The 24,293-nt window shown below is 36.7% G+C and overlaps 1 protein-coding gene and 1 long non-coding RNA gene across 5 annotated transcripts in view; both read right to left on the minus strand.

Moving 5' to 3' along the window:
- The window catches only part of LOC135734667 (putative uncharacterized protein MYH16), an 85,816-nt gene that overhangs the window by 11,930 nt on the left and 49,593 nt on the right, over window positions 1-24,293 (minus strand). For both annotated transcript variants that reach the window (XM_065253547.2, XM_065253548.2), the window contains 7 exons: window positions 15,854-15,910; window positions 11,170-11,256; window positions 10,785-11,030; window positions 9,290-9,407; window positions 9,031-9,158; window positions 232-428; window positions 23-155 (listed from right to left, as the gene is read on the minus strand). In XM_065253547.2, coding sequence (XP_065109619.1) covers window positions 23-155; window positions 232-428; window positions 9,031-9,158; window positions 9,290-9,407; window positions 10,785-11,030; window positions 11,170-11,256; window positions 15,854-15,910 — 966 coding nt within the window. The remainder of the gene's footprint in view (window positions 1-22; window positions 156-231; window positions 429-9,030; window positions 9,159-9,289; window positions 9,408-10,784; window positions 11,031-11,169; window positions 11,257-15,853; window positions 15,911-24,293) is intronic.
- Window positions 1,529-4,910, minus strand: LOC135734666 (uncharacterized). 3 transcript variants are annotated; one of them, XR_010527443.2, is made up of 6 exons: window positions 3,796-4,910; window positions 3,412-3,496; window positions 3,273-3,319; window positions 3,072-3,122; window positions 2,670-2,737; window positions 1,529-2,542 (listed from the first exon to the last, which is right to left on the minus strand). It is a non-coding gene; the product is annotated as an uncharacterized lncRNA (long non-coding RNA). The 3 variants fall into 3 exon arrangements; XR_010527442.2 differs by having other exon boundaries at window positions 3,273-3,336; XR_010527444.2 differs by having other exon boundaries at window positions 3,273-3,336; window positions 3,412-3,477; window positions 3,796-3,810.

The raw sequence follows: 24,293 nt of genomic DNA on the forward strand, positions 1-24,293 counted from the left end.
TGCATCTGTGACAGGCTCATACCTTCTCCAGATCCACACACAGTTCTTCCACTTCACCCTGCAGTCTCTGTTTGGTTTTCTCCAGACTGGAGCATTTTGCCTGAGTGATCTCCAATGCCTCCTCAGCCTCCTGCAGTCGAACAGAAAGCTTCTTCCTGCAAGATAATTATCTTACAAAAACTTCAAAAGAAGTAAATGTGTTGTGATAACAAGTGTCATTGTGTTGCATACTTGGCTTCTTCTAGTTCGTCGCTGTGTTGAATGGCATCAGCCTCATGGCGGCTCCTCCAGTGTGTGACATCGCTGTTGAGTTTGGAGACAAGGCGTTGTAGTTCCTGTTTACTCTCTTGCTCCTCCTCCAGTTGCTCCTTCAGCATTTCACCCTCTTGCCGCACTGCTGCCATAGTGTTGATCAGGGCCGCTTTAGCCTGACAGTAGCACACACAAACACAATTTCACATTTCTGCTGTAGTTTGCACCAATACAAATATCATTTCAGTGCCAACCTTAGGGATAGATTTAAGCAAGTTAATGGTCATGACAATGTTAATCAATGTTAATCATCTTTTCTGAAAAAGATCTGGCAATGCTGTTGTTTCAGAGCAAGTATGCAGACTGGCTACTTCTAATACACACATTCTGCAGCAAGCATGCACTTGATGCTTTTGCAATGCTAGGCACAATATCCTTTAAACAGATCTAGGCAGGTGGAGCTGGGGGTGGAGGCGGGTGATTGTTAGAGCTCTGATACTGCTTGTAGCACGCTAACAAGATGTTTTAAATATAGACGTGGAACAAGCATGCAAGTCGTTTGCTATGGATTACCTAAAAAGCCAATCAGTTTGAGTCAAGCTGATTTGCAAGCTGATTCGCTGGGAGATCGCAGGACTAGGACGTTTTATCACTTACAGGTGCATTGTGTAACTTTAAGAAGGATCTCTTGACAGAAATGCAATATAATATACATAATAGGGGTGTGCAGCGGAGTCAGTACTTGTATCTAGATTTGTATCTGTAACAGTCTCAAAATTATTTATATGTATTTGTATTCGGATGGAACCGGAAGTGGGCTGGTCTTAAACCGGAAGTTTGTCATTTTAAATGAAAATGGCATTTTAAATGCATTTTTGCTTTGTATTATAATTATAACTTAAATAACTGTAAATATTTATTAAAAATAATAATACAAAATTTTAATCAAAAAGACAAATAACTTGATTCTTGTTACTAATACGCATTGAAAGCAAACATCTAATTTTTAAAGCCTCATACAGCTTGTGCCTATGTGCTATGCATCATTGTATTGTAGCATTAAAATAACAACTTGAAAGCACGTTGACAAAACTGTAAGCTACATCACTTTTAAAGGTTAATTGTGCCTATCAGTACAGTTCCATGAGACCCATGCTGCATCCGAAACCGCCTACTTCATACTATATAGTACGCGAAAAGGAGTAGGCGAGGCAAGTAGTATGTCCGAATACATAGTATTTGAAAAACAGTATGCGAAAAGTACCCGGATGACCTACTACCCAGATAGCAATTTTGTTCCGGCCCAGCTCCGGCCCACACAACCAGTTTTTCCTCGGCCCACATACAACAAAGAATGACGGCCCTACAGTGGCCCAGTTCTGAATTACGGACAAAGGCCACACATGGGCCACAACTGGCCCATGTCTCTGACAGATAATAGCCCATAATTGGCCCAAACCTGGGCCAGAACAGGTTATAACATCGGTACCAGTTCTCAGCCATAGGTCAACCATATTAAAACCAGCATTTAACCAGAACTTCCAAAACTGAGCCATAACTCAGCCTAATCTTGCCCAAATTATATTAATAAATAAATCACACGAAAAATTACTTTCAAATTGTTTGCCTTTTTATTAATCAATAGCACACAAGTCAATAACACTACAACATTGTATGTGTTAAAACTCTTCTAGTATAAACTGCCAGCAATAAACAAAAATACTAGTTTGTTCAAATACATTATTGGCATGAATCTACCAACAACTTAAATTACAAAGCAATTTCATCCTTAGTAAACAAACAAATGTTTAGAACAAACTGATAATAAAAAAAACCTTTGTGACAGTTACATTTGTGTGTTAAACGTAGCTTGCCCAAATTGCCAGCTATACACAAATACAGAAGTTCATTGAAATTAATATATAAGCATGAATAGAAATTTAAATGAATTACCATGGGTAAATACAAGTTTAAACCAAACTGAACTTAAAAGTTAGTTAATTAGAAACTTCATGTGTATGTGAAACCAACTCTACAGCCAGCCAGCCAGCAAAGATACAAGGTCCAGTTAAAGTATTAGCATGAATCTAACTTAGGTAATTTCAAATAAAACGAAAAATTAAAACAATACAATTCATAAAAATGAAACAAACAATCAAACACTAATAATAATCTATGTGTATGAGAAAGTGTTCCTATTCAGGATTGTCCTCAACAAGAAGTAATGCTTTCCAGTGTCTCTTTTCTTCTCAGCTCCTCTTTCCATAGATGTAAACATTACAGCAGCCCACTGTTATATAAAAGAAAACAGATGCAAATCAATAATTGTTATGAAGCAAACGCCATATAATAAAGTAATTAAAAGCATAATGATATACTTTAAAACAAACAGTTAGATAAATAATTAGAAGATGAACCTTTTAGGATGAACTGCTTCTGTTTTCTTCCTCAAGTTGCTTTGGATGAAAATGTCTGCGCTGAATGTCTAAATAAAATGAAACATAGCTTAGACCTTAAAGACGTACTTTTCATTTAGATACAAAGCAAATGAGATATGTTCTAAGCATGTATTTAAAATATATTATATTAGGAATATCCCCATTATTATTTACCAAGAAAATTAAGTCAAATCAATATAAATGAAAGAGAGAAGAACCATATACTGCACGTCTAAGGTCTTCACAATTGCTGTCATACTTTATCCACCTATGACAAATTCAGCTTTGCAGATATAATTCTAAAGATTTGTCAAGTATTGATTTTGGAAGCAATTAAATTAACATTAAATTAAATGGTGCCCCTGATGTACTGTCACTAACCTGAATGTCACCTCCTCCTGTCCTGTCAGCATCCTTGTCCCACCTCTTTACCTGAAGCAAACACAGCAGATGATTAACAGAAAATAATTTCACAGTATTCTATATATTCAAAATATTTGTATTTTTACCAATTTCCTTTGTATTCAACAATGCAATTCGGGTAACTAAAGTAATGTTAGGCTATGGTCAGTTCTTACTCACCTAATGAATGAAACCACTGTCCAGCCCTCTGTATTTATCAGCTTTCACTGAAATCACAATGTGACTATTTAGGCATATAGAGCAATCTTTTGATATATAAACACAAAGATGCAAACATGAGCCTCAATATTTAATTTACCTTAATGTGTCTATTTGAATATACACCCCATCATCCTTCTCTTGTCCCACTCCATAGTCTTCATGTCTTGATGAACACAGACACACTTTCATCAAAAAAGAAAATTAAACGTTACAGAAATACGTTTTTTAAATATGTTTTTTATATAAATGTTCTAACATCAGGAAGACCAGATAACCAAATTCGATCACTTTATTATAATATGATCACAGTTATTCTTAACCTGATAGAAAACAGCTAATTTAATATCAATATAACGTTAATTGTCACACATTACGTTATACACGAATCACGTAAACGTTTGCATCCCTTTATACGTTTGTAAGACATTTAAACAAAAACATTTTTATGATTGAGTTTAAATATTTAAGTTCAGGTACTTACTATCTTTCATCCTGCTGCCTTTGAAATCTCTGTGTCCGTTATGATTGATTGACACGGTGTAACTGCTACTCCGACGGTAACCCCGCCTATTGGTTAATTTGATTGGCCGCCGCTCGGCTTCCGTTAACAGGAAAGCTCGTCTTCTGTTATGTGATTGGCCAGTGGCACTCGCCTTTTTTGATTTGATTGGCCATCTCAATCATTTTTGACAAGGTGTTCGACGTAATGCTGAGTTGCAGGAACTAGAAAAAGATGACGTTAAAATACCGCGAGAGTGATTTGAAATCAGAATGCTGTCCATGATCTTTCGAGTCGCTCTCGCAGTACTTTGATGTCATCCGCGTGTAGGTTCTTGTTGCACTTCATAAATAAACTGCGCATCCTTAACGTAACGCGAAGGTTAACAATACATTTTGTTTATTTCTGCAGTATCTAACATTTGATTGTACACAATGATAGTTTTACTTAGTCATTGAAGTCAGAAATCTTCAGCACAGTAACGTTTATTTCTGCAGTATCTAACATCTGATTGTACACAATGATAGTTTAGTCATTGAAGTCAGAAATCTTCAGCAGGAATAAACTCCTGCTACAATGAAAATCGCGCAAAAGCAAGTTTAAATAGAAACGATCCATGGTGCTTCTCAAAGCAACGTTATAGAAACTTTTAAATTCAGAAAGAAAAACTTTTGGAAGTTCAGGGTCATTTGAACAAAATAATCTTGACCCATCTGAAGGCAAGTTTATGTGATTGAAATGTAGACAAACATTATTGTCCAAATATATTAGTTTCTTTTAATACAAAACTAACATTTTACTTAATAAAGGTTAAATTAACATTAAGATTAAGATAGCCTGAAAATCCTTCAATTTAATTATTTATTATAAATCAGTATTTTAAATGTGGCTTACAATCACTAGACTGATCTGGGCCAGAATCACTACACTGATCTGGGCCACATACCTCCCAATCACAACTGGCCCAAATATTATCTGCCATCATGGATCCAGTGCCATCATTGCCACACCTGGCCCATACTTGGCTGACATGTTGCATGCCGTTGCCGGCGGCACGCCAGCAGTGCCATCATGAGGCCACATTCGGGCCGAGTCCGTCTGCTATCTGGGTACTTCCGGTTAGATTTTGCAGTGTGCATACGATGGACACTTCACTATCCCATGATGCCACGGGAGAGGAGTTATCCAACGAAGAAGAAGAGGCATGTGGCTGTTTTCGCGCTGAAATGACATGAAGTGATGACGATGTATGTCACGTGATGTATCAACATGGCGGATGTAGTACGTCCGAATCTCATTCATACTACCAGGATTCATACTATACAGGACCTACTGTTTTAACGGCAAGTAAGAAGGTAGTTCATCTTATTCAGTACCTACTATACAGTATGCAGTTTCGGACACAGCCCCTTTATTTCTAAGTGAGTGGGATGTTTTCAGAAAAAAATAAGAAGCCTACATTAATCCCTCGTCTAGCGATTCAAATATAGTAATTAAACCTCTAAAATGATCGTTATTTGTAAGTTTTCTGAGACATATAACCTCATACTACTCATACATCCGCATGTCTGACATCTTGGTTTTCGGTTTAAAAACATGCAGGAATTTGAAAATAAAATGCAGGACTTGTTTGATGTTTAAAGAGTTATTAAGAGAGATAAAGTTCGGGAACTGATTTATGTTAAAAAGATATTAAGATCGACAAACTCGCGCTGACTGACAGATCCGAAATGCAATGCAGAGACACGCAAGTGCGCACACTTTATACACAGAATAGTTCAAAAACATCGGTTTTGACAAGAATTTACACAAGCATAATAAGCATTACAACAAACTTGTTGAGCTCATTTTTATCTATGTCCATACAGCATTTGCGCGAACATAACGAATTGTTTAAAAAAACCTCTCTCATTAATCTTCATCTTAATAAATAAATAATCAGATATTCCTTTTCAAATAACAGTATGCTCTATTAAAAATCAGTTTTGACTTAGTTCAAAACCAGCAACACGATTTTAAACAATAGGGTAATTAGAAAGATTTAATGTAAATGTTTCAGTTGTTATTATCTTACTTTATTTTTATGTTAATTGCAATTCATGTCATAGTACTTTTCAGTTTAAATTTAGCTTTTAAAATGTTACATTTTCATATTTTTGTTTATTTACTTATTTATTTTATATTCACCTAGATTGACAATAAAGCTTGCTTCGACTAGAAGTAATTAAAAGATCATTTTATTATCAGAGTGCAGCATTTTATCAAGGTTTTTTAGTCTTGTGTAATTAAATAAAATGAAAAAAAAAACTAAAAGGGTAATTTTTATTTTTTAATGTATAATTTAGAGCTGTTCCAGTAAACACGTGATTATGTCTGGCCGAATATTTTCTCTGTTATTTGGAATAATTCGTTATTCGTTTTGAAGCTATTATCCGTGCCCTTCCGAATAACGTATTCGGCTTCGGGGGCACATCCCTAATACATAACTATATTATCAGTGCTGTATAAATACCTTACAAAATAAACTGTATTGTTTTAATTATCTTAGAATGAGCTGTTTTTATCTACATACATAGTGGGTCCCTTTACATAGAAGTCGCTGGCCTGTTCTACACTGTAAAAAGTCATTCTGTAGGCTTGTAGATTTGATGAAATTGAATATGTAAACTTTATTTAATAAAAATAATTTCATGTAGTTTGATATTTTTTGTGTGTTAAAATTACTTAAAAATGACTGGAATAAAAACTACGTATTGTTTTTGTGAAGGATTTAGCTATTCTTATTGTGTATCTGCGAATAGCAAATACCAAATAAATCCAACATAATACAAATGAGCTGTTTTAAACCATTTCAGGTTGATACGCAGGTCGTGAGCGCTGGGCAGGCGGATTTAGGAAATATAACTTATATTGTGCCACAATTCAAAGTTTTGAAAGCATTTCAGTCGAGAATGTATGTTTTTTAAACAAGAGTCAGCAGTAGGTTCATAAAGATATCGTCTATTTAAACATTTCCTTCAAATGTTTGGCGCTGGGAGCTCCAGATAATCAGCGGGCGGTCAGCGCTCATATATACCGGACAACGGTGCCTCACCTCGGCCAGTCTTGCTGAAAATCACCTCTGGCTGAGACGTCAATGTAGTGTTTATTAACTGTGGATAAAATTCATTTCGGGTAAAATTAACGGGCAGTCTTTGGTCTTCTAAGTCTATACGCAGTGTTTCTTTGTATAATGTGTTTGTAATTCGTAAATATTAATTACAATAAGGATTAATATGAACTGTGTTTGGACGTAACTTCAGCTTTAGGACCTTAGGAGGTCGCATTTCTAGGATCCATTCGTCATTAAGTCTTATTTCAGAATATTAACAAGTTGACTTTGATTCTTAGTTAATCGTAAATTGTTGTAATATGCGTATGACTTGCGAATGTAATACTTAGTTAACTTAAACAAACCAGGCTTAATGGCGTATGCAGTCTGCATACAGTATGTGACCTCCTGCAATTGGTGGTCCAGCTGTAACTCATTTTAAGTGACAGAAAAACTGACCAATCATATTGTTCATCTGGATGGGTGGGTTCTCTCAATCCGCTCGCTCGCTCTGAGGTTCGTGTTTTAAAGATAAGTGTGACTTTACTGCGGTCTTTTTCGGTTTATTCAGTTTTGTGTTAATTATATCCACAAAGTATTTGATTAAAATGGTAATGTAAAACTATTCTTCACTGAAATTGTTTGACAAAGGCGTCTTACTGAAGTTTTCTGCTGCCCACCGAAACTTGAAGCAAAACTGAGGGGAAATGTAACATTATTCATTTAAATCCACAAAAGGTGAGGAAGATATTAAATGTATACGTTATTTTTTTTTAAATGTTTAAGCTTTCTACATAATGTAAAATTAACATTATTATTATTATTAATTTTGCGACCTATTAACTAAATTGTGTGTTCATGAAGGCCTGTACTGCAGTTTCCTGCAGGCAACGTGAAACATTGCTGAGGGAGAACTTTATTCACAAGAAAAGGTGAGAAATATTATCAAAATAAATATATTGTATATATTATATTGTGTATATAGTTTATGAATTTGTATATACACATGTGAGTAACTTGGTTAACAAATAAATATGTGACTGTATCCTACGTGTGACAGAAAAAATGTAGGGAAAAGATTTGCCCTAATTATAAATATAGATTATATATCTTTTCAAACTTTTTTTGATATTATTTGTCATTCTATTGAGAATTTATTATCAGTTTTCTTTAAAGCATTTTAATATACAAGTTTAATGTGTGGATTATTTCAGTATTCAAACTGTATAAATGTATAAAGGTTTTAAGACATATTTGCTGTTTAATGTTGCAGGATATAATGATGAAGAGGCGGGACTTGAGCAGCTTGTGATGGCTGTAATTGTAAAGAATGGATCTTCTAGGAGTGGCAGCCCAAGGGATGCTGGAATTGTTATCGAGGCCTTAAAGGTGTTCCCAGGGCATGCTTTATCCTCATTGGATTGGATTGGATCTATGCATTGAATCTCCAGTATCCCAGGCATCATTTGAGGTGTTTCAGAAAATTTTCTTGGAGCTGGATTCTTCAAGGTTTATAAACTGATTACAGTACAGTAAGTCTAAACTGCTGTCTGATTTTCTGGGTGTGAATGAATGTAGCAGAACACAAACATGGATCTTTCCGTAGACGGGAAATGTGGACAGTTTTCTTTAAAGACTGTAAAATACTTTTTGAAGCTTACACTGTTACAAATACAGCATTAAAAATGAGATGCTTTCCTGCTCTTTTGACTGCAATAAAATAAGAATTGATTCATCTTTGTCTGTCATTCTGAAATCAGATATAATACTCATTACTAATACGACATGTTTGTCCTGTGGCGGGTACCACAGCTTCTCTATGAGGAAATGTAGGGGTGAGCTGTGGACTGAGCCGTTGGTTGCAATTCACAACCTCATCACTAGATGCTGCTAAAACTTACACACTGGATCTTTATAATAGCCATTTCTATGGAAGCCCATTTCCACAAAAAAAAAACTATGCACTGATAAAGATAATTATGAGATAAAATTCAAAATTATGAGATTAAAAAGGAGAAATTATGACTTTTAAAATTGGACTTTTTTCACAATTATGATTTTTTTCTTATGTGGCTTCCAGACATTTCATACACTTAAGAAATGAATCAGATGTATTAGTTACATACCTTGACATCTTCATCAAACTGCTTTTTAAGTTCCTCATGCTGGGCCATCAAGAGGGTTTTTGTTCGACTGAGGTGACTGCCCTTGTTCTCCGATTCCTCGACCTGCCTTGTTAGCTCATTATTTTCAGCTGCAGATGCAAATTTAGCACTTTTAGATCATATAAGTATTTTTAATCAATTTCCTGTTAAATAGGAAATAGATCAATGCATAAATGTGCACACATCAAGCATCAATGCATGTGAGTTGTACTTGTCTGACCTGTAAGTCTGTTCTTAGCAGCAGTAACTTCATTCAGAGCTTTCTGCAGGTCCTCGTTCCTAGAGTTGGCCTCAGACAGCAGGTCTTCTAGTTTCTTCAGCTGTGCGTCAGTGGATGCCTGATGTTACACATGATCATACAGTATGACATTAGCTTTGATCAGTGGCCATGCAGTTCATCTGTTCTGCCCGCTGGTTAACCTGCTCTTGTCACACAAACCTAATAAAAGGCCTGGGATGAGATCAAACAAAGCAAGCTGAACATCCCTCAACATCGATTAATGTACTGTAGATTTCTGGCTTGAGGCATTTATGGTAGTAATTTAATTCTTTGGCAAAGAGCAAATAACTGAATATGATTCAAAATTGTCATGCATTAGTTTATCCCAGCCAAAGCTGGGTTGCAGGTCTAAAGTCTTTCCCCGCCATTGACGAGTTATCTCGTCAATTAAAGGTGCTCTAAGCGAATCTGTGTGACCTCACTTCTTGTAGACGTTCGAAGTGTTGTCAAACAAAACGGAGCGTAGCTAACTCCTCCCCTTCCCCTCCCTTCCGTGCTTTCTGAAAGAGTTAACGCCCCCACTTCCAAAAACTTTCTTGTCGTTTATTGGCTGTAACACGTTTTTTATGTTTGTGGTGGTAGGTTTGACCACTTTGTTTTTGTTGCAGTTTGTGGAGCTTGGGCTGTCTACAGAGGCCGCGTTTTTTTTTTACAGTGTGTTCAGGGGACAGGCAGCTAGCAGATAGTGAGGAGAGGTTTACTGTATGAAACAAAAATTGTTTTATGGCCTAAAACACGTGGATTCACTTAGAGCACCTTTAAGATAAAACGCTTCCCTGCCAATGACAGGTTTTTACGGTACTCCATATGTCCCATATTATCTACTAGTTGGTGCTCTTACCCAACTTATAAAACACTTAAGCATCCACTGATACAAAAACAATAAAAACTCTGTGTATGTTTTGATCATCGCTCTGAATCTGATCTTTAACAAAAGACCTTTACAAAAATGCAATTTCAGCTTTTTGCTCAAAATTTGGTATTTTGAAGAAACCTACCCATATTTGAGAGGTGAAAAAACGAGAACAAATGAAGATAGGATGAATCATTTTTTCAGTTTTTTTTTGTGTTTGTTTGTTTGTTTGTTTGTTGTGGGTCTGTTCTTTCATTTGATATATTGTAAGTTTATATATTTATAGAAGATCATTTTTGGAAGGCATTAAACTTTTATGAAAAACATAAAAAATGCTGTCGCTGGCTGGCAACTTTTTTTAAAATGCTGGTGGGGAAAGAGTTAAATGGTTAACCTGGTCAGCCAACAGTTCTCCCATCCTAACCAGTACACAAGTGGACCCATCTAAAGCCACCAATACAGACCAGTTTAACTAGTTTTGGATACCAATGGCCCACCTTAAGCTTCTTAAGCAGCAAGCAGATAACTCCCCATACTTTATAATAACTATAATAAGTATTTAATCCATTCAGCATAGTTGACCTTGGCCTTCTGTAAAGTGTCGAGTGAAGCCGTCAGGTCGTCCACCTCCAGTCTGAGACTCTGTTTTTCCTTTTCCAGTTTGGCTCGAGTTCGCTGCAGACTCTCACACTGCTCTCCCAGTTCAGACTGGGCATCGCTGTGACGCTTGCGGAGGGCGGCAGCCACCGCCTCTGCCTGCACTGAGGAGTCTTCAAGTTCCCTTCTGAGTCTCTGGAGCTCCGCCTCACGCTTCTTATTCATTTCCATCTTGTTAGAGATATGTAAAAACAAAAGAATACTAGTTCAATTTAAACCAACTGGTCAGCCCAGAAGATTACATGAACTTCATCTTGGTCAGAGATACAAATGTGGCAGCTTATTTAATTTTCTTACCCTGACCTCTTACCTGAGAGGCCGTGGCCCCACCGGCTTCCTCCAGTCTGTCAGTCAAGTCATCCAGTTCACAGGTCAAGTCAGCTCGCTGCTTCTCCACCTTTGAAAGACAAAACAAATGGATTATATATAGATGTCACATATAAATGTTATCTGATTTGAGATGAGAAAGAGGAAACCCATTTGCAAGTCAGGGCATGATCATGTGTGTACAGTTAAAGTGGGATGGTGACAGATGTAAGGATCTGATTTGAATCGACCATAACATATCTTAGTGTAATGGGTTTAACACAAACCCAACACAGTGCAGAGGAAATTATGTGCAATCCTTGGATAGATTAAAAAAGAATAAAGAAATGTACAGTATAGCACAGCCGTGTACGCCTTTACAATAATTTTACACATAGTATCATTTAGTGCATGTACATTTTTAGCAAATGGATGAAGAATTATCTAATTTGCACATGCTTGCTTAACACCAACATGTTACTGAAGTAAAATTTAGGACATAATTAGCACCAGGACCCCCAAGCTCAATAACATGACATGTCATCCAATCAACAAAAAACAACAATAACATTTTAATTAAACTCACATGAAGGCAAATGTTATTTTGAAGTCTAGAACCTATTGTTAAAAACTGCAATAAATATCTTTACCAATTTTTTCACTGCTGTGGAACAGATGGCTATTAAAGCGAACAAACAAGAAATGTGATTGGACAGGAACATTTGAAAGCAATTTGAATCCAAAAACAGTACTTTTACTAATTTTACTGCTGGTTGTGATATAAAAATCTGCAGTGCTATGTCAAATGACTATAATTATAATATATCTATTACACAAATGTGAACCATGAGCTGAAATTGACACTATGTGTCAAATTAAAATAAAGAGGATTAAACAGTAGCTGGTGCCGTGACCCAGACGCTCTTTGAATATTAGACTGCACACATGTCAAAGAAATAATAAGAATGCAGCATTCAGCAGGATTGGAAATGATCAACATTTCCTTAAAAATAACTTTAAACTCTACAAGGCTAGAGTAACCTCCTCCAAACTCTTCCTTTTATACATCAAAACAAATATAAAAAATTATCATTTTTTTTGTCAAATTCATGAATAAGCTTAATAGGCCTATTATGCTGCGCTTACACCAGCCGCGGTAAATGCGTCAAACGTGAGTGATTTCAATGTTAAGTCAATGTGAAGACGCGTTGACGTGCGTCTATATGTCTCACGGCGCGAATGACGCATTAAGGGTGGTGTGATAGACGCAATTCCGCCTCATTCGCAGGTCTCGTTCACACGAATTCAGCGTCTGGCGCGGTACGCGCATTACCCGCGCATGGTGCTTTTTTCGTTTACCAATCAAGAGCCTGCTTGCTGCTGAAGGAACACGATAATTGAACTTAGCGATAATTGCAAATATGGCAGCACGTCAATAACTTTGAATCTCATTGGTTGAGTCTGACGTCTAGTTGTCATATGCATGTTTCATCACATTGAGCCCCATATAGGAAGATAACATGACAGCACTGTAATACAAAAAAGTTTGTGTTCAATTGAGAAAAAAGGAAAGTTACAGACATCTGGGATGGCATGAGGGTAAATTGTGAAAGAATTTTTATATTTGAACTATTTACATTTAGGAGGGTTGTGACATGCTCTGTGCTCATTTGAGAATCTAACCAACTGTCCCACTTTTGCATAGTTCATCCTATATATCAGGCAACACGTGTATTCCTGACTTGTGTGTTTGTGTGACTGTGGTTCAAATTCCTTTGCGGAAAACCTCTGGAGTCTGGAATATAATGCTGTCAGTTGCCCTTGATGTCTGATGCTATCTGTGAAAGAGAGGAGAATGAACAATGCAAAGTCTGTCTGCAGCTGTAATGCGTTAGATCCTCTAAAGGTGTGGGTGATGGGGGGTGTAGAGGGGTCCATGGAGACAAGCCCAGGGACACTGAGATAAAGGTATGCATGTTGGTACTTGACTCTTATTCTCTGAGAAGCATTAGGAGCAAGCATGTCTTATTAGGAATGCCACCCAACATGAATACATCTTCATATGTACGACCAAGGGGCATGTCACTCTGACAATATTCCTGCGCAATCTTTTTATGAGGGACTTTGTAGCTTACAGCAACAGAAAGATCACAGGGCTAAATTATGTCACTTTTTATTAAGCATCTGTCCCCAGTAGCTTGCAACACAAGTACATTCAAGTGTTGACATCACAACATCAATGGATATGCCTCCAAAGGATTTGTGCAATAATACTGATGTGTATACATTATTCACACCATTTCATAGCACTGAAATAATTAAAATATTAGGTAACGCTTTAGATTACAGCCCGGAAAGTACTGCGTAAGTACAGCGTATGTTTTTGTAATTATAGTTTACTTATGAAGTACGTATGTGTAATTATAAGGGAACAATTTATAATATTTGGGGAATAAAGGTGTAACAACCAGGAAAAATACAAATAATATATGCAGTAAAGTACTGCGTAAGTACAGCAAATTTACAGCATACATTTCTGTAATTATAGTGTACTTATAGAGTACATACGTAAAATTTTAAGGAAACAATTTATAATATTTTGGGAACAAAGCGGTAACAAGTGCCACTTTAATTTACAGCCCGCAAATGTTGTATTTACTCTGTAACTACGTGAAACAAGGGGGTAACAAGTGCCACTTTAATTTACAGCCCGCAAATGCTATACTTACTCTGTAACTACGTGAAACAAGGGTGTAAAAAAATTGACTTAGACTGTAACAACACAAAACAATGGTATATTTACACAGTAACTACAGAAAATAGTTCTAGTTTTGCTTGCTTTGTTTTCACCATAGTTGCCTTGCCTATTTTTTATTTAGCTGTACTCTTTTTCTTTCTTAAGATAAGAAACCTTTATTTAAAATTCAAAAAAAAAAAATTGTATCGTACTAATAAATAGCATAAATACATTAACTGTATTTCAAGTTTTGTTGTTTAGTAATCTCCATCATCATGCATCATGAAATTATAAAATATGTACTCCCCGTGGTTAAAAAAATACTTAGCCTATGCCTAAATATTTTTTAATAGCCTACCTGTATTATTCCAAAATATAAGTGGTGTATGACTATGATTGAATGAAGACCCACAGTTTGCAGAATCCATGTGAAAGCAGCCATGGTATGACGCAAGTGCGATCACCAAGCACCAGCTATATGTGGAGAGGAGTGTGATCGAGCCAATTCAGTGAATGTGTGTGTTCTCGCTAAATTACTCTCAAACATAAGATTGTTTTGCATGTAGCCTACGCCATATCACGTAGGCCTAATATTTGAATAATTAGTCCGAAGTTATGAATTACTTACTGTATAAATAATTTGTAATTTCCCACGTTTTTAGCATATAAGTCATACATACCATGTTATATCAAAATAGTTAACCCTTAGTTATAAAATACTTACTGCATTTATTATTTGTATTTTTCCTGGTTGTTACCCCTTGTTCCCTTATAATTACACGTACGTACTTCATAAGTAAACTATAATTACAGAAACATACGCTGTAAATTCACTGTACTTACACAGTACTTTTCCGGGCTGTAATCTAAAGCGTTACCAAATATTATATATAAGGTCGGGAGACCTGATTAACAAAGTGAATGTTAAATGAAAAGACATAGCTACTCTGTTGAATGAGCACAACTGCATTTTGATTGGGATGATAAGGGTTTCCCCCTCTGCTAAATCGAAAAACCCTGGCTGTATTATTCCAGGTGCAGATGATTTGGGCTGAACCAGAGGTGTAGTATCTGCCCCGTTCTCCTCTCCCCCCACAGGGTGTCGGCTTCCATGATCTCTGCCCCTTAGAGCTAACACAACCCAAACTAATCCCAGACTCATTCCACATAGCCCCTGACATGACCTGCCTTCCACCTGATAACCGATACCTCTCAGAACTGTCCACGATTAGGAAAGTTTGCTACAAAACTAGAATAGTAACATAATAGAAACTGTGGGTGCATACAGTTTAATGGCACCCTCATGCCATCCAAGATGTATGACTTCCTTTCTTCAGGTGAGCACAATCAAGTTTATCAAAAACATCCATCACTTTAATATCCATTGGCCTTAACATGTTTACCACTAATATGTCTTATGGTTTTAATTGACAAAATAATTGTATTTTAATATTAATTGTGCACTTTTTTGATGGCTTTTATGATGGATGTACAGTAAGTGCTGCCACAACTTGGGTCCTAAACATGGATACATATTTGAATAAAAACTTCAACTGAAGAAATAAGCATTTACTTTTCAAGTAAATTATTATTTCTTCTGATAAAAGTAGTAAAGCTGGTAGCATTGCTACTTAGTTAGTACCTTAAACTGACACATGGTTACAAAGTGGAGTCTTTTAAGAGTACTGTATGAAGAGTCGTTGAAAGTTGATGTTAGTCTTTAATCGCTTCCAGGAACAATGCAAGTGCCACAAATACATAATCAGTCAAAAAATCCTAGATAAGCTAATGTGGGACTATTTATGTCTTGGGTCTTGCTTATCTGACAATTATTTAGAAAAAATATCTAAGGCAACAGTATTTAAAAAGACGCTTGGTTGTAAAAAGAGGGCAATGAAGGGCCATTCAAACTTTTTTGTTCCTTTAGCTGTGTTGGCTTTCTGTGTTGTACCTTGGCTCGTAAGGCTCGTTCTGTCTCCAATTCTTCTTCCAGTTCCTCAATGCGGACCTGTGGGATGAGATACAGGTCAGCATTATTCTGGACATTCTCAGAATTTACACATATTCATGGTGCATGCTTGGTATTAGAGATGCGCGGATGGGCTATTATTTCATCCGCAACCGCATCACAAAACTCATCATCCGTCCGCCATCCATCCGCACCAACGTTTCTGACCAGTTTTCAAAACTGCACCCGCCCGCCATCCGCTGACTGGGCGATGCAAAGCGCTGCTGATGACAGCCGCGAGACTAGAAAGATCTAATATCAGCAGTGAACTTCGTCTCCGTTCGGCACACAGGGACAAAAATAAATAAATAAATATTAAATAGCCTAAATTAAACGCACAAATATAGCCTGCACTGGTGTCATCCTGATTTACCACTTTGTAAAACTTATTTCAGGCAACCTTTTTCTGACCTTCTATTTCCTTTGTTTTTAATTCTCATTTTTTGAGTTTGCCACGTACCTCCTTCGCCGGCGTTGATAAGAGCTGTGTCAAAATGCGTCCTCATTTCTCCGCGCTGTTAATGATAGAACGAATGGATCCTTAACAGCTGAGGCTATCCCAAACAATACAAACCTTTATTCAATAAAATTGTGTATTTATTAGAAAACTTTTTCTTGTCACTGTTTTAGTATTATATGTTTTGTGTTAATATTATTCTGTTTATGTTGCGTGTATTTCTAAGGTTGATTATTTGATATACTGTTGAATAGTTTAATCTACATCAATGTGTCATATTTTCTAAAATAAATTAATATTTTTCTGATTACATATTCATTTTAATAAGTCAGAAATGTCTCCGCTGTTTTCTGCTGACAGGCGCGGTGGGCGGCTACTGGGGGCGCGTGCAACAGGTGACGCAAATAATGGGTCCTCAGAAGGCTAGACCGTCTCATTTCAGTTGTCTTCGCGAACTTCTGAGACTGCCACCTTGAAAGCCAGAGTGCTCACCTTTTAAGGTTGCATGCTTAGAAGGACACAGCTTATAGCAAGCAGTCAATCCGCCACCCGCCCGAATTTAATTAAAATATTATTTTTCGTCACGTCATCCGCCCGATCTGCGGTTTATCCGCGGAGTCCGCGGCTGTAACCGCCAACCGCGCATCTCTACTTGGTATACAGTACACACAGCTTGGTAATTATTTATGGCATTATACTGGATGACCTCAATAGGAATAACTGAAGTAATATTATGATTAATCCTTACATTTTTTAAGGACAGAATTCATATATCATTATTTGTAGTATAATCCACAACTACCCAATGAATACAGGCCAATACATCCAAACTGTCAGGGGCTGCCTCCAAAACCCACAACCGCAAAGCAAATAAGGTCCCTCAGTGCATACTGTATACCACCATCTAGAGCAGTAGTCGCCAACATGTCGATCGTGATCGACCGGTGGATCTTTGACACTTCCCCTGTAGATCCCGCAAGTAAGGAAAAAATAAGTTGGTGCAGGTCCGGATCATTGGGATCACTGCGACAATTCCCGGCAGCCTGCTGGCTAATTTGCCCTTTTGTCAGTCAGCCACTTCATTGCTTTTATGAACCAAAGTCAAATTTTACGAATTTGGTATACAATAGAAAGATCATGAATCAGTTTCACTTCAATGCACGCGTGAACAGATCATTTGCGTCGTGCACACACCATGTCCCTGCAGTGCGTATAGTGTGGATAGTGAATGGATGAGCCATAATTTGACAGGATTCATTTTTCGGCACTAAACCATGACACGCTTTTCCCGTATTTTACATACACATACAAAAATCACATAAGAACCTTGCTTTGTTGACCGTGCGATGTTTCTTCAACAAGATTGAAACATGTATAGTAGCCGAATGAAACGTAGTTCTGTTAATGACTGATGATGTAGGGCTACTGATTATGGGACAGTTTTAAAGGAGCATTTCACCCGTAGAAACATTAATCTTTATTCAGGGCTCCAGACTGCCACCAAATTGTGGCATTTTGCCACCAAAATTTGAGAGTGTGCCACTGAATTTTACATTCAGTCGCACATGTGCGACCAGTAAATTTGACCTTTTTTTGTGATGTGACACTGAATTTGAAAGAGCACATTGTACTTTCTGCATCTATCTTTAAAGTATTTATAAGTAATACAGTGGAAATTAGTAGAAATGTGAATATTTGGTTAGCATCTTGATTTACAGTATGTGCCCCGAAATTTTTTGGTTGCGCCCCTAACATTTTCAGTTGGGGGCCACTGTGCTACTAGTGAAAAAAGTTAGTCTGGAGCCCTGTTATTGAAAGTGTGTCATATTTGTAGTTGAAATGTAACATACATTTAGAATTTGGTGTCTATTTGACAGAGAAAAGGGGTGTTTGTAGTCTTACCCCTCAACAAAGATTTTGGAGTTCATTCTTTCAATGATGCAAAATGATTATTTTTACATAATTTAAAGAAGGAAGTGCAACACTGAAATCTGTATTTCTCCTTTCTCAGCGAAAACTGAGGAAATTATGCATGACATTCAAAAACATGACTGAGGTTCTAACTATACAAAGCTTTATGCAAATGGAGCAAATGAAGTGTCCCTTTAAGTATCATTTGCTACAGTCAAATCCCTGCTCACATGAATTGAGCTCATTTATCAATTAATATAAAATTCCGTAAGTTGTCAAACCTTATTTGGTGAACCAGATTTTTTTAAGAGAAAAATCCTTATAATAATGACTTAGTATCTTATTAAAACAAGATACAACTATATTGATATTTAAAACTTGTATTTCAACAGAAGTCAGTTTACTAAAATCTACCAATTATACATAAACTTAATTACATTTTTTTTATAATATAATAAAAACAATTGATTTGTAGTCAGTTTTTGCATCATTTTCATTGCATTTCCTACTCCGCTTTTATCAGTGGATGTCGCCAGCGTGCAGTGTTTTAGCCAAATTTGCGCATGTTAAGTTTTAATTTTGAGAAAGCTTTTCATTATTATGATATACTAAGTAGAAATTTTGGCGTAATTTCTCATTATTATGAGAAAGTATCTTATAAATATGAAATACCAAGTCATTATTGTGATAAATACTTAACAAACTTTAATAACTTTTTCAATAAATGTTTTCTCCTCATTTTGCCACACACAAATTGGAAACTTTAAATATTATGAGTTTTCTTGGCATTTAAAAATTGGATCCATGCATTTTATGTAATTCAACTATATATAGCCTAAATTAAACGCCTCAAGTTGGAGGTTCAGTCTGAGCCCTTTGATAGGTAGATCTTTTCTTTCATCAATGCCAAGGTTGGGGATCTTGGGAGTAAACCACTGAGCTAGAGGATCCTGCTACTATGTTTCACTTTTATTATCAGACTACATGCTTTTTCAGATTTTTTAGGTCCATTTGAAGTAGGATAGGGATTTCCCACTAGATACCTTCAAAGACATGACCTCAGGGTCCTCACAAGAACTTGCTAACATCTGGTATTAAGATGCATTTTGGTCAATTGGATCACAAGTGGACGATGCTAAATACAGGTGTAAACGGGGTGTACAATGTTTTGAGCTTGTCCTTTTGACCACATTAGAGGATTGGATCTGGATTGCTTTTGTGGTGATGACGCGCATGTGATCGAATGTGTTTGAGCAGCCACAAAAGACCGCCTACTCTCCGCCTATTATCTTCTGTGTACCAAGCACAATGTTTTTACATATTGTAGGACATGACCAAGGGGCAACATTTGATCTTGTGAAGCCAATACAGAAGTGACTTAAACTGGAATTGATGAACTGGCCGCTTGAGGCTGGCTCCAAAATGGAGTAACTTCGAATAGACCCCTATGACAACGGTGAGGGGTGAATTTTTTGTAACTCATTCGTTTAAATTATATTAAGCCTTAAAGTTCTGCATAATTAAGGGAGTGACAAACTAGGCAGGTGTAGTTTTAGCAACCAGCCACCTCAGCTTCACCCATGTCCCTTCTTTTTTACCCATGTTCGGTTATCCATGAGTGATGCACTGCAACGGGCTGCTAAGATGCAGACAGCAAGCCCAGCCAACTATTGGCTTCAAAAAAGCTCTTCACAAACCTATGGGTGACGTCACAGACACTACGTCCATATTTTTTACAGTCTATGGACTTGACCTCTAGCGCAAACCCACAGTGTTCAGTGCGATAGGTTTTTATTGATAAAACTAAAGCGGCTGGTCTCTTTCTCTTTTTTTGTTTCATTTAGCAACCGTGTGAAAGTTGCAAAAGTTTATTTCATTGATTGCTCTGAAATATCAGAGAAAGCCCTTACATATACAAAACGTTGTACAACACAAGCAGCAGACTTTGACCTAATATTAGTTTGCGTCAATTTAAACCTCTTATTTCTCCCGCTGGCGTTAAAAAATGAAACAGAGGCCCTCGCCCACAGACCACCCCCTCAAAGTAATCAGGACAAAAGCGGTCGAAAATGGACAAAAGAGAGACGGATTTAAATACCATGTGTAAACATGAATGTGTCTCTCTTTTGTCCACTTGAGATCCAATTGACCAAAATGTATCTTAATAGCAGGTATAAACAGCCAAGATTATCTTGATGGTAAAACACCAAGACTGTCTCTTTTCACATTGTCAAGAAAGTATTCAATAATGAATACTGGTCAAATGGAAATTTACCGAATGCAATGTATCTAAATAAACTCATTTTTGGTACAAAACGTCAATTTCAAATATTTAGTTCACCACATTTGATATATTTGTTACATTCATCTTTGTGGAGAAAATGAAGAAAAATGTTATGTGTTTCTATCCACAGAAAATGTGTCCAAATCTAGGATAAGGTCTCCAGTCAGGGTGACGGCTTAATCATACAGTGTGTAACCACAGTGGAAGACCGAACAGCCAACTAGATGGGACACGCTGGAATTCTTGTGAAAATATCACAAAGCAAACGTGGTCAAATCCTTAAACTTGTGTACACAGTTGAGACAACCAACACAAAGAGTTCAAATTCAATCCTTCTTCACCGTCTACTTTAAGCATTATTAAATAATCCTAATGTCACAAAATATTATATGGTCACATGAAAAAAAACACTGGAAAAGGTTCACGTTTTCAAATGTAAATGTGGTAATTCAGCTCCCGATGACAGACATTTATGACTGCAAGTGGTGATAAATTCTTCAATGTCTTGTGGTATTATATCTTCTCAGCTATCTTCTTGCAGCAGAAAGTTTGTCTAAGTTATAATATACAATATAGCCAGAGGACATATCATAACATACATTCAGAAAACGTCAGATCTACAGCAACACATAAAGTACACTCAGAAATAAATTACACAAAGACTTGAAGGGATTTTCATAGCTGAATTTGTCAATTTCAGTTTTTACAGGTAGAAATTTGAGCGCATAGGCGAAGCACAATATTCGACGAGTAGATGCAAGATCACAAACATTGGCAAACAATAAAGAACAACGCAGGAACTCACATGCCAACGAAGAACTTCAGCAGAGAGCACAGCCATGACCAAACAGCAGTCAGATCAGATCAGACTGACATACACACACACACACACACACCTCACTTCAGCAGGCTGCACATAAAACCACACCCCCTTTATACACAAAGCTCTTTATACCTATACACCTTACAACTATTCAACCCGTTAGTTTTCACGCTAAGATAATTCAATTGCTATTAACTCTTTCACCGCCAGCGTTTTTTTTTTTAAAGTTGCCAGCCAGCGCCAGCGTTTTTCATGATTTTCACCAAAGTTGAATGCCTTCCAGAAAATGTTCTTCTTTAAATATATAAACATACAATATACCAAATGAAAGAACAGACCCTCTGCTTTCAAACAAAAAAAAAACGTTTCATCCTTCAGTGGTTCATTTGCAATCAGCTTTTGAATATGGGTAGGTTTCTGCAAAAACACCACATTTTGAGCAAAAAGCAGAGATAATTCCATTTTTGTGACGGACTTTTCAGATCCCATTCAGAGCGATCTTTAAAACAGACAGGGACATGCAGCCGCTTGCCATAGGGCAATACTTCCGGGTTTAAAAAGTTGCGGAAGGGCGGAAAATCTCGTCATTGGTGGGGAAGCGTTTTCTCTTAATTGACGAGATATCTCGTCAATGGCGGGGAAAGAGTTAAATATTATCCACTAGCTCTAAATCTAACCCTGACAGAAACAGGGAATATTTGGCATGAACAGATTTAAAGAAAAATATGATTTACCCGTTAATCAGCCATGCAAATAGCAAAAACTATGTCAAATGTTCCCACAATTGTTTTTATGAAATGTGAACCTGGACCACAAAATCAGTGATAAGCATAAAAAGAATAAATAAGCTTTCCATTGATGTGTGTTTTGCTAGGATATGACAATATTTGGCTGAGATACATCAATTGAGGGTGCAAAAAAATATTGAGAAATCGCCTTTAAAGTTGTCCAAATAAAGTCCTTACCAACTTGCAAAAATAAAAGTTTTGATATATTATACATGTGTAATTGTGTATTAGTTCATGTTAAAGATATGCAAAAGGTACAAACCCCAAAGTAAAGGATGACGTCTTTTCTTGGACTACAACAAACACACGGATTGTAGGCAACAGTTTACTTTCTGGGATTGGTGATGTAGACAAGACCGACATTATCATAATTACTCCCGCTTCGGACTGTAAATTAACTCCTGTTAGCAGTGCATTGTGATCAAGCGTGCAGCACAAGCCCTGAAAAGTGAAACCAAAACGTCTTGATTGCCCCCCAGTGACTGGTCCTAGTATAGGTCATAAACCCCGCCTCCCCCATGTTATTCAATGGGACTTTTCAATTATCTTTTTTCCGAAGCTGGTTTCTGTCATTTACTGTAGTATTTATTGCGCTGGTGTAAATTCAAGTGTTTGTTTTTTAAAAAAGTTTGTTTTTAGTTAGTTATTTACTGCTATAAAAACGGTGGTGTCTTGTAATGATTGACAGGCTGTGATATGCATAGACAGTAAAAAAAATGGACACAGCGGCCCCATTGGATTCAACGGAGACAAGTGAAGTCAATTAGAAACACGCACTTCCTGGGGGTCGAGCGTACTGCGCAGACTCAAACTGAGCTTGATGACGTAGATGTCACGTGAGCAACCGGTCTGACAATTGTAAGTCTTCTAATAGCCGTGCCACGAGAAATCTGAATAACCCACCGAATCTTGCAGAGACGGTGAGCGTGAACAGGAACACATTTTGGTAAGTATTCTGATTAATAATCTCCCTTGACTTTATGCGTCCACGTCCACCCGATTGCCTCATAAACAGTTAAAGATTGCCCACGAGCTTCTCCTCCTGTCCATACGGTAATTTATCTACTGTGCGACAGAGAGTCGCAGGTAAAATAGGTGCACTTTAACGGTAGGAAATGTACACAATATCTTCATGGCACATGCACTTTACATAATATCCTAATGATTTTGGGCATAAAAGAAAAATCTATATTTTTGGCCCATTTGTATTTTTGGCTATTGCTACAAGACTGGCTTTGTGATCCAGGGTCACAAAAGTTTAATTACATTTGTGGAGACAATTTCAAAAATTGTAGCTAAAATATTAAATCTGTACAAACACTTATCTGCTCCTGCACCTTTTTAAAACTGAACAAGGAACCAAAAGAAAATAAATAGTCATTCTGTTATCATTTACATACTATTCAAAACCCACATGACTTTCTATCTATTGTGAAAATGTAATTCTTAAAAAAATATGTTTTTTTTATTCTATGCAATTACAGGGAATAGGGACTGAAGAATACAAGACCATAAAATAATAATAAAAGTGGTGCATACAACTTGTATGTTTCATTTAAAGTTTTCTGAGGTCACACAAAAGCTTTTAGAGACAAAAGACCAACATTTAATTCATTTCTCAATAAAATATGTCTAGTCAGCTATTTTAAGTGAGTTGAACAGTCAGTTGAAATTGATTTACATTATTCTTTCTATGAACCGGATCATTCCAAAGCATAAATCCAACTCAACTGAAAGATTCATTCAATCTCATTAACATGCCAAGGAGAGTTAGGGTGGCTTTAAAAAATCTAAAATATAGTGGGCTAACTCATAAGGACCACTTTTATGATTATCGAGTCCATTGTTGTATTTCAGTCACCATTTACGGCAACTGCATAAAAAAGCAACCAGCTCTCTTTAGAGTTTCTCTTTCTATGATTGATAAAAGCAAAATGGCCATACTGTCTTGAAACAAGATTAGGCTGAATAAATAAAGGCAGAATTTTCTTTTTTTCAGGTGAACCTTTGAAACACTGTTAGCTAACAACACTTCACATCATTCACTAAATACTTTGTTGTTTTTTCCCAAGCTAAGTAGATATTGTACAGAACACACAGCTGGGTTCAAAATTACCCAA

This window comes from Paramisgurnus dabryanus, chromosome 1 (assembly GCF_030506205.2).
Source record: "Paramisgurnus dabryanus chromosome 1, PD_genome_1.1, whole genome shotgun sequence".
NCBI lineage: Eukaryota > Metazoa > Chordata > Actinopteri > Cypriniformes > Cobitidae > Paramisgurnus > Paramisgurnus dabryanus.